This window comes from Crocodylus porosus, unplaced genomic scaffold, assembly GCF_001723895.1.
Source record: "Crocodylus porosus isolate Cpor-Errol unplaced genomic scaffold, CroPor_comp1, whole genome shotgun sequence".
Classification (NCBI taxonomy): domain Eukaryota; kingdom Metazoa; phylum Chordata; order Crocodylia; family Crocodylidae; genus Crocodylus; species Crocodylus porosus.
In genome coordinates, this window is record NW_017728949.1 from 59,753,499 (window position 1) to 59,763,207 (window position 9,709).

At 44.5% G+C, this 9,709-nt stretch overlaps 1 protein-coding gene across 2 annotated transcripts in view; it reads left to right on the top strand.

Moving 5' to 3' along the window:
- Positions 1-2,710: 2,710 nt before the first annotated feature.
- Positions 2,711-9,709, top strand: part of PDIA5 (protein disulfide isomerase family A member 5) — a 137,097-nt gene continuing 130,098 nt past the window's right edge. Inside the window, exon 1 of one of the 2 annotated variants that reach the window (XM_019554365.1) lies at positions 2,711-2,819. In XM_019554365.1, the coding sequence (XP_019409910.1) occupies positions 2,763-2,819 (57 nt within the window). In that variant the 5' untranslated portion in view covers positions 2,711-2,762. Of the gene's footprint in view, positions 2,820-5,087; positions 5,127-9,709 lie in introns of those variants that run through there. The other variant, XM_019554366.1, reaches the window with a different exon arrangement.

Sequence of the window (9,709 nt, forward strand, 5' to 3'; positions counted from 1 at the left end):
AGTGGGGGAGAACACATATTACTGTCCCTATTTTATAGGGGGGCTATAGACTTGCCTACGGTCACATACAAAGCCTGTGGCACAGCCAGGAACTGATCCCAGCTCTGCTAACCTGGTGTCATCTTTCCTCTTTTTAACGAGCCACACTCCCTTTGACACAGGAAAGACAGTTCTGGAGGGATGGGGAAGGCAAACTCTGTGAGGTTCATTTAATTTAATTTCCCCCAAAGCATTTCCTCACATGAAAAGAGATTGGCAAGTTGTGGACGTTGAACAGCACGGTTGCCTATGCAGCTCCCCAGCTACTCTTTCTGTCTGAAGCCATGTAGGGATGACCCTGCTCCCATTATGCTGGATAGCCCAGTTTGAAGGAGACAGTGCCCTGCAGGGCAACACGTTGTATACCTGATCTCCATCTAGGGACAGTACTTAGGAAGGAGAGCGCGATCTAAAAGGGCAGAGTCAGGTATGGCAGTATCACTGGAACATGGTCCCTCTGGGACAGTCGCCAGGACCTGGATTTGAACCCAGGATCACAGGATCTAAGATGCATGAGCTGCTCTTGCCTGAGCTGAAAGGCCCTGCGACCTCACCTGAAGCAGCAAACAAGGGAGCCAGGGTCCTGTCTGCTCATTGCCTCCCTGCAGCACTCAGTCTAGGCGAGGAGAAACCCCTGGAGCTGCCCTTGGCAGAGCAAGGGGGTGGGAAGAGGAGACCATGCTCCCCACCCTTGCCTCATTCCCAGGGGGACAGGGGTGGGCAGCACTGAAGGAGAGGCTGCCCAGCAGGAAGATGTGGAACATGGCATGGGGGCAGGGTGGACTTAGGTGCCAGGGCTGCAGTGTTAGTAACTGGGCTGGAGGGAGGGATGGGAGGCAGGATTGCAGCAGACAGGATGAGTTGGGACTGAAGGGATGATTGGAAGAGATGCTGAATCTGGAGCAGGGGGGTGCAGAGGCAGAGGTGCTTCATCCCACAGAGCACCACACGCTTGTTTCTGCAGGTCAGAAAAAGCTAGATGGTTCACTAGCAGGCGAGGGGCCTTAGGATCGTGTTATGTAGTTTCCAATGGAAGCACAAAACACATACGACTGTTGGCGTGAGTTAAAACCAATCTGCAGGACTGGGACGTAGGAGGAGGGAATGGACAGCAGAACCAAGGCTGGCTGCATGGGGCAGCATCAAGGCCATGCACAAGGAGGGAGGGTCCTTCACGGGGTGGGAGGAAGGATTAGAAGGGACCAGGGAGAGGACAATGGACTCCTTCAGCCCTGCCTGGCTAGAGATGCTGCTGCCATGGGCAGGGTTCACCCCAGTGCCGGATTATGACATGCTGAGGCCCCAAATTATGTCCATCTTAAGAAGACCCATATGATGAAAATAATCCACGAAAATGGATTTTCACAAAATTTTAAGAAGAATTATTGTTATTTCTGCAAAAATCTAGAACTCCTGGTTGAGAAATGATACCTTTTATTAGACCAGCTGAGCAATTGCAAAAAAAAAAAAAATCTTTTTCTGCACGTTTTCAGGCTCAAATGCCCTTCCTCAGGTTCAGGAAAAGTTCAATATGGTAAAAAGTCCCCATAGGTAGAAATAAACGTCATTTTTGCACAGAGGAAGCAGAAGCTGGAAATCTGACCCTCTGGGTCCATGAGTGTCTTTTTGAGGTTGCTCTTTGTTTTGCATATCCAGCAGAATTTCTTCCTCTTATTTCTCCACAAATTTATGAACTCAGTACGAATAATAACTGTGGAGACATATACAGGCAGTCCTTGGACTTGCAACACAATTGGTTCCTGAAAACCACATCTTAAGTTGAAAAATCATACTCGGAACCAATTTTCCCATAGGAAACAATGTCAGAATGGAAGATCGGTTCCTGAACCAAGGCCCCATACCCTATTTTCACCAAAAATAACCCAGAATTTTGTACTCGATCAACTATAGATGAGTCATAAAGCTACATTAATGTATTTATATTGTAAATAGCAATCATATTGATTTGGAAGGACTTCTTTGAGGTGACTTTGCTGGACCTTTCGAAGGGCTCTCGGCGGGACCTTTTGCAGGAGGGCTCTTGGTGGGACCTTTCAGAGGAGTCCTCTCAGCTGGACTTTTCAGCGCGCCCTCGGCAGGAGCCTCCTCAGGAGTCTTTTTGAGTCTTGTTTTTTCTGAAGTCTCATCCGCTTTCGTAAAGAAAGACCCCAACAAAATTTGGGTGGACGTTCCCCGGGCAGACGGGTTTGTTCGCTGCCATGGCGTCACCTCCAACCAAGCCCAGTCGAGCTGAAACCGCCGCCGGACCGTCCATACGGGGCACATCCAAATCGATAACCGCCGCCCGTCGCCACTTGAAATACTTGTCACGTTTTTCCCCCCCGCTAACTGCAAGGCCTTAAGATGACGCTTAACCCTACATACAGCTTCAAACTTTGGGTGGCGCACAAATCACAGACGGGGTGGGGGCAGATGCACTGTGGATCTCACCGCGGGGGAGGCCAGACTCATGCGCTAGGGGGTGCAAAAATGAGTGACCCCCCCCCCAGGGAGTGTCTGCACAGAGGGAGGGCAGAAGGACCCAGGGGAGGGCTGAGGAAGGAGGGTGCCCCGCCCCGTTGCCCCCTCAGAGGGTGGGGCGGGACTACAAGTCCCAGCATGCCCCGCTCCGGCCCGCCCCGCCCGCGCGTAGAGCGCGTGCGCGGCCAGACGTGGCAGCAGCCGGCGGCGGACCGGGAGCGGGAGCAGGAGCGGGGAGGGTCATGGCTCCGGTGGGGCGCGGCGGCGGGGCCGGGCTGCTGCTGTTGCTCGGCCTGCTCGTGAGTCGGGGCCCCTTGTGCGGGCAAAAGGCTGGGGAGGAGGAGGAGAAGGAGGCGGAGGGGGGTCGTGGTGCTGGCATTGCAGCCCTGCCCGAAGGCAGCTGCAACTTTGCAGCCTGCATCCCCCTCCCCTGAGGTGCCCGTGTTGTGGGGACGGGGGCTAGGTGAGGGAAGGGGGCCCTCTTGGCTGTGTGCCCCGGCTTGCATTTCCCTTGCAAGCAGGAAAGAGTCTTATCCTTCTTTTCTTTTTTCCATTTTTTTTTCTCCCTATCACTTCTTCACCCCCCTCGTGCTTCCTCCCAAAAATTTCCATTCTGCCACCGGCGAGCGGGTCTTTCCCTCGGTCTTTCCCTCCGTTGAAATGAGCACTTTGCAACAGGAGGGAAGGGTTTCCTGAATCGATAAGAGCCCGTCGCCACCTTCTCTCCTTTTGAACGTTAACCAGTTAATAAAGTTCCTCCCTCGGTGGAAACGGCCTGACACAGGGACGGCGCCGCTTTAATTCCAGATAGGGGTCTTTGGGGGAAGTGGATATCTTTTATTAGACCAACTTAAAGAGTCGTGGGGGGGCAGATTTCTTTTTTGCAAGCTTTCGGGTCGTCGGGCTGAGGAAGCCCTCTGCAGTCAGTGTGTGCTCTTTCTGGATCTTATGAATAGTAAAGGAGCCAGACGTTTTAATAAAAAGCGAGTCAAAAAGGGGTTTTTTAATGAGAGAGTTTCCCTATGCTGCGTTTTGGGGGGTCATGTTAAGGAGAGAAGGGGCAGCTAGCTTCTCTGTGGTGCATTTTGAGGGGTCATGTTAGGGAGAGAGGGGCAGCTATTTTCCATGTGCTGTAGTTTGGGAGGTCACATTAAGGAGAGAGGGGCAGCTAGTTTCTCTGCACTGCATTTGGGGGGTCACATTAAGGAGAGAGGGGGCAGCTAGTTTCCATGTGCTGCATTTGGGAGGTCACCAGTACGGTTTCTCCAAAAGCAATGTGAAAATCTTAAACTTCAGCTCGGCAGGGCCGTAAGTGAAGGATTTGTGACGGTGCAGCCAGAAAAATGTAATGCAAAAATCTAGAACTCTTGATTCCAAATGATACCTTTTATTAGACCAACTGAGAAGTTGCAAAAAAAAAAATCTTTTTCTGCAAGCTTTCGGGCTCATGCACCCTTCGTCAGGCTCAGGGAAAGTTCAAGATGGTAAAAAGTCCCCATATGTAGGAAATAACCTTAATTTATTAAACTTCTGGAAAAATGTAGACATTTAGATTCTTTTTTGCATTTAATTTGTGCTAAAAAGCATTGCAAGCTTTCATTTTTCTAGAATGTCTTAGGCTTGCAAAAAAAGCTTTTAGAATGAGCGGATTCTTTGAGTTTGGTATAAATAAGTCAAAGGATTGGTTAACATAAATACTTTAATGCATTCTTTTATTTAATTTACGGGGTGGAAATGCAGTTCTTCCCTCTGCCTTAGCAAACAAAGTTAATAATTAATGATAAATCACGTTAATTTTCTTATGCACACACCAACTCAATGTACTTCAGAAACAAAACTATGCAAGAGCACTCTAATTCCCATAATGTAAGTAGGAGAACTGGTAGAGATGTTGAAAGGCATCTGCGAATGAAAGCTGGAGTTGCCCTTCTAGGACTATATTAGCCAGTCAAGCTAGACTACTATTTTTTGCCGCTGGCAGTGGCCTAGATAGCGAGCTGGTTCAGGAGGTGAGAGAACTGCACAGTTGGCTGCATACATTGTTGCCTGCTTTGGTCCCGAAGCACAAAGGTCACGAGCATTTGTAACTTCATAAATGTCTGATTGAAGCAGAGCTTTGTTCTAGCTCTGACTTCTTCCAAAATGCTTTTGTTTCAGGCAGGGATTTTTGTTTCAGGCTCATCTTTAATTTGTAAAGTGTTTGTCTCCATAATACCTTATGGCAGTGAATTCCCCAGGTTGCTTATGAGCTGTAGATTGTGTTTATGCCAGCATTGCGCCAGGGATGAATTTGACCATATCTTAAAAAACATCCTTGTTCCTGGTTTATAATGAGTTTCATTTTTTTTTATTTCCTCTTTTTTCCCCCTTATATCAAACCACAGCGTTCGGCTGGAGTTTTCTGCAACAGTCATATTTTCATATGTATAGTGTCAAACATGCTCTTTTCTCTCTCTTCCCCCCCCCCCATGAAATAATCCAAAGTCGTTTAAATTTCCCTTCGTATGGAACTCTGTTTCTAATAATTCTTGTTGCCCTTCTCTGGACCTTTTTTATTGCAGTCATGTCCTTTTTGAGATGAGATGAACGAAAGTGAATGCAGTATTGTAAGTGAAATTACATGATGCCATTATAATTTATCCACATTATTCTCTCTCCCCTTCTTAATTTACCCCAGCATTTTATTTGATCTTTGATGCTGCATGCTGAGCAGATGTCTTCATTGAGCTGTTGATTCAGCTAATTCTTTCCCCATTGCTGTATACAAGTAGTTTAAATTATTTCTTCCAATTTGCATTATCTTGTACTTGAAGGTGTGTGGCCTAATCTTGAAATATGCAACTCCTTGTACTTCAAGATAAAAAAAAAAATTAGCCTACAGCCTCAGTACAGCAAAGCTTGTGCTTAACTTTACATTAAATCAGGAGGACAGTCTGCAGTGCATAAAGCTGAATGTGTGCCTGAGTGAGGGCTATTGGCTGTTAAAGCAGAGGTTAAGGAATTGGTTGGTGTTTCAACTCCAGGTTTGCTGTGTTGCCTTGCACTAGTAACTATGGCTCCAGTATTCATAAGTAACCTTAACCTTGGGTACCCAAATTCTTTGTTTTTTCAGAAGTGATAAGCACGTGCTGGTTGGAATTGTGGGTGCTCTGTGTTTCTAAAAGTCAGCCCATGAATTTGATTCCACTTCTGAAAAACTAGATGTCAACATCTTTTAAGGCTCAGTTTCTCCATATGTAAAATGGAGAACATGCACCCATCATCGTAAAGCTGTTTAGGATTCTCTGTTGTCCTTCCCATACACTTTGGACTAGTGGGCTGTGAACAACATTCAAACTTTCTTTTGGACCACACTGTGTCCTTATCAAAATTACAGTTGAAAGGGGGAAGGCCCTTACCTCAACCTTGCAGGCTAATTTGGCAACCGTTTGGCTCTAAAGGAGGATACTAATAAAAGCAGATTGTTCTCCTTAGTACAGTGAATGTATGACTCATATTGGGGGGAATATTGCAACAATCTGTCATTTGTAGATTTGCTTATCATATTATTTGGGTGTTCATAAGGAAGTTGTGGTTTAACTTCACAGATACTTGCCTTTTTAGTATATCAAACGCTTGATTAAATCTCAAGCTTCAGGGTGAAAAATGGTGGTTTTATGAGTCGGAAAAGAATTTCCCTTGAGGGATAGCACTACATAATTGACAAGGTGCATTTTCCATATTTTTGTAGTGCATCAGGTATTGGGTACCAGTTACATATAGGGCAATTGGAGCCGTAATAGCATTCTGTGCTTTGCAAATGTTAATTAATCACAGTGCCCCTTTGACTTATTATTATTTACTAGTGGAGAGACTGAGGCGAGGGCATTTAACTGATCTGTGGCTTGACCTTAGGCAGGTGGCAAAGCCAAGGTTAGATTTTGAGAGTTCCTTGCTCTCAGTTCCTTTCTGAGGTTGCTGGTCTTTACCAGGTGGACTTGGTGTTGTGAGCTAGTGTGGCATGTGGTCTTTCATGTGTTTAAAGGGAAATGTACCCTGATCCTTCTTCAGAATACATATTCATAACATCTGTAACATGGGTAAAATACTGTCTTCTCAAATGCTTCTCCAAAGCCCAGCATTGACTGCTGGATTGTTCTGGTTCACAGGCATACATCTGATGCTTTATAGAAACAGTGAAATTCTTCTTCCATTGAAGTCAGTAGCAAAAGTCCCACAGCAGGGTCAAGATTTTGTCTGTTATCCTGCAAGTGTGCCCTAATTGTTGAGAGCAATTCGCAGCCTGGAGAAGCTTTCCCCACTGCAAATTTTCTTTTATGCTTTTTGAGGGTAAGGCCGGTCATAGCTTGAAGTCAAGTTATAGCTTACCTTGGAGCTGAGTGGCAGTTTGTTTTCAGGAGGCTGCAGGAACCAAAACTAGCACAAAATGGCAAGTTTCAGTATTTTCTCAGAACTGGGGGAGTGGAGGAACAATTCAATACATACACCTGTAAAACAAAAATACTTACGGGCACAGCATCAGTTTTAGTTGTGTTTGTATTGACCAATCTGCCGTATTTAGTTGCATTGATGTGACTTTAATATCTTCCCTGGATAGATGAGCAGTGAATACCTGTGGGATGCTGCATAATGTCAGTCTATATTATGATCTAATAAGTAACTCCTGAATCCTTATCCTGACTCTGACACTGCCTGCTTCTAGCCTTTGGTTAATCATTTGACTTCCCCAAGAATGTTACCCAGGCTGGTAATTTAAGGTAATTCTCCTTATCAACCTGGCGGAGGTGCTCTGAGGATTAATTAATGCTTGTGCAGTGCTTTGAAGATGTAAGTGCTATAGAAGTGCTAAGTATTCTTAGGGGTCATTTCCTTTCATAGCTCTCAGCGACTTTTTTTTTTCTAGTAGAGTCTCAAATTTACCTGAGTAGATGATGGCTCTTCCTTAGAAACTAATTTCCAGCAAAGCATCATTTGGCTCATACTTTCTCATGCGCTTAATTTTTAAAATTATACAAATGTGTTTGTTCTCAAATGTTATCTGGAACAAATATTAAGCCGAAAGCTAATGAAATAATACATTGCACCAAGACTGGGCTTGATGAGGAATTTAAATGTTACATTGTAACTAGGGGAAAATTCTTTGTCAGCATTGGTAATTGCCCATGTTACAGTCATTTGTTAATTAGTAAATAGTTTGTGCAGGTTTTCCTTCGCGAAGCATTTTTAAACCAGGGATATAGAATGTAATTGGCTACTCAAAGCTTTAAACAATCTTTAATACGACCAGTAAAGCCTGTCGCTTATTTTTCCTGAAACCCACTGTTTCGGTAAGATGTAAGCAATAGGCAGTAGTCAGATTTTGATGTCACTCTGGCATTGTTGCTGTCTATATTTGGAATGCAAGTGTTGCAGGTTGCCACGTTAACTTTAATGCTTTGTTTGCACTGTTCTTCAATTTGAGTTTAGGATTGAACGCAAATATCACGGTGCTAAATGTGCCATCTCTCTTCAAGGAAGGAAGAAATGATGCAAGCCTTTTTTAGTGTTACGTGTCATAACTGGAAGGATGTCAGTGCTTCTTGCTTGTAGGTTCGTCCTTAAAAGGCTAGAGGTCAGGATTAATTATTCCCTTTGCAATTCGGGTCAATAAAGTTTTCTGTGTCTTGTACCTCTCAAGAAAAATTAACAAAGCAAATGGAGAAGTCGGGGTGAATATTTGTGATCTTAATCTGCATCAGGCAAGCCCTTTTCACCCTTTATTTATGTTCTGAATATTATAATGGTTAAGAAAAGATCGTGCTGCTGACTTGAGAGGGACTGTAGAACAATTTATGCTGTACTATAAATTAATAAGCAAGAGGTTTGCTTATGGTCACTGCCAGTCTGAGTCCAGCCGGCTGTCCTTTCTTGGTTCCAAAGATTCAGTTCCCAGCAGTTTTTGGGAAGAATTCAGAGCCACCTCTTCTGAATAATGTTGGGTACCAAAGGTAACCCCATTTCTCTTGATCTGCTCTGATTAAAATGTTTCTTCAGCTACTTTGGATATTAATCATGAACCAAAATGGGGGACTGTCCTACTTATCACTATACATCTCAGAAGGCATTTGTTACAAATGGCTCAGTGATCAAGGCAGCGCAACCCTGAATGTAAATAGCGGTAAGGGGAAGGCGTGTGAGTAGAAAGAAGCAATTATGGCACAAGGTCAAAAGTGCTTTGCATGATGAACAAGAAGGATAAAACGTCTGTCTTCAGACTCTGCTGGTTTTTTGTTTGTTCATTTGTTTCAAGCAAAGTAGGGGGCATGTTCTCCAAACCAGCTGACAAATTTGGGCCCCTCAGTTTTTGAGGTGCTCCAGTTTGAGTCATTTTAGAGGGACCTAATTTTCAGAAAGTGTTGACTACCAATCTTCTAAAAATTAGACTCATATTGAGCATTTCTAATTGGGTATGTAAAATTTCTAGTTGCTTTGAAATTTTAGGTCTAGATAAATTACTTAGACCTGAAAGAGGTTTGTTTTTTTTTCTTAAAAAAACAAAAACACATAGCAAGAAAATTTATTCTTAAGTGCTTTGATATTTCTTAATATCTAAGCTTTGCCCATTAGCTTTTGGCAGGGGTATAAAAAAACAAAATATAATAGTTGCTTGTTACAGTAGTTAGCTGTGTGCTGCAGTTTCTGTTAGGTCTTATTGTAAAAGGTGTCTCCGACTGCATGGTTATAATGTGTGAGTGCATGGAAAAAGCACTTGGCCCAGCTTATTTCAAATTTGCATTTGAAAAAGGGGGAGAGGGAAAACATGTACGTCATGGGTGAAAGTGTTAATTTTATTGAGGTTGAGGTTGGAGGGGGAGCCCCTCAGTTCTAGCAGCATGTGACTTCAGAAGTGGTGGTAACGTCAAGGCTGTGTTTATCCAGCTTAGCCGGGGTGAATTTCCCCAGTATTTACATTGCCTCTTAGGTGGTTTTTCTGTTTGCGCTAAGCTTCATACTGCTATGGCTACTGCTGCCAGCAGTATCCGGGCTAACTAACCCAAAGCTACCTAAGGTACGTCTCATAGATTTCATAGACATTAGGGCTGGAAGGGACCTCGGGAGATCGAGTCCAGCCCCCTGCCCAAAGGGCAGGAAGTCAGCTGGGGTCATAGGATCCCAGCAAGATAAGCATCCAATTTACTCTTGAAGGTGT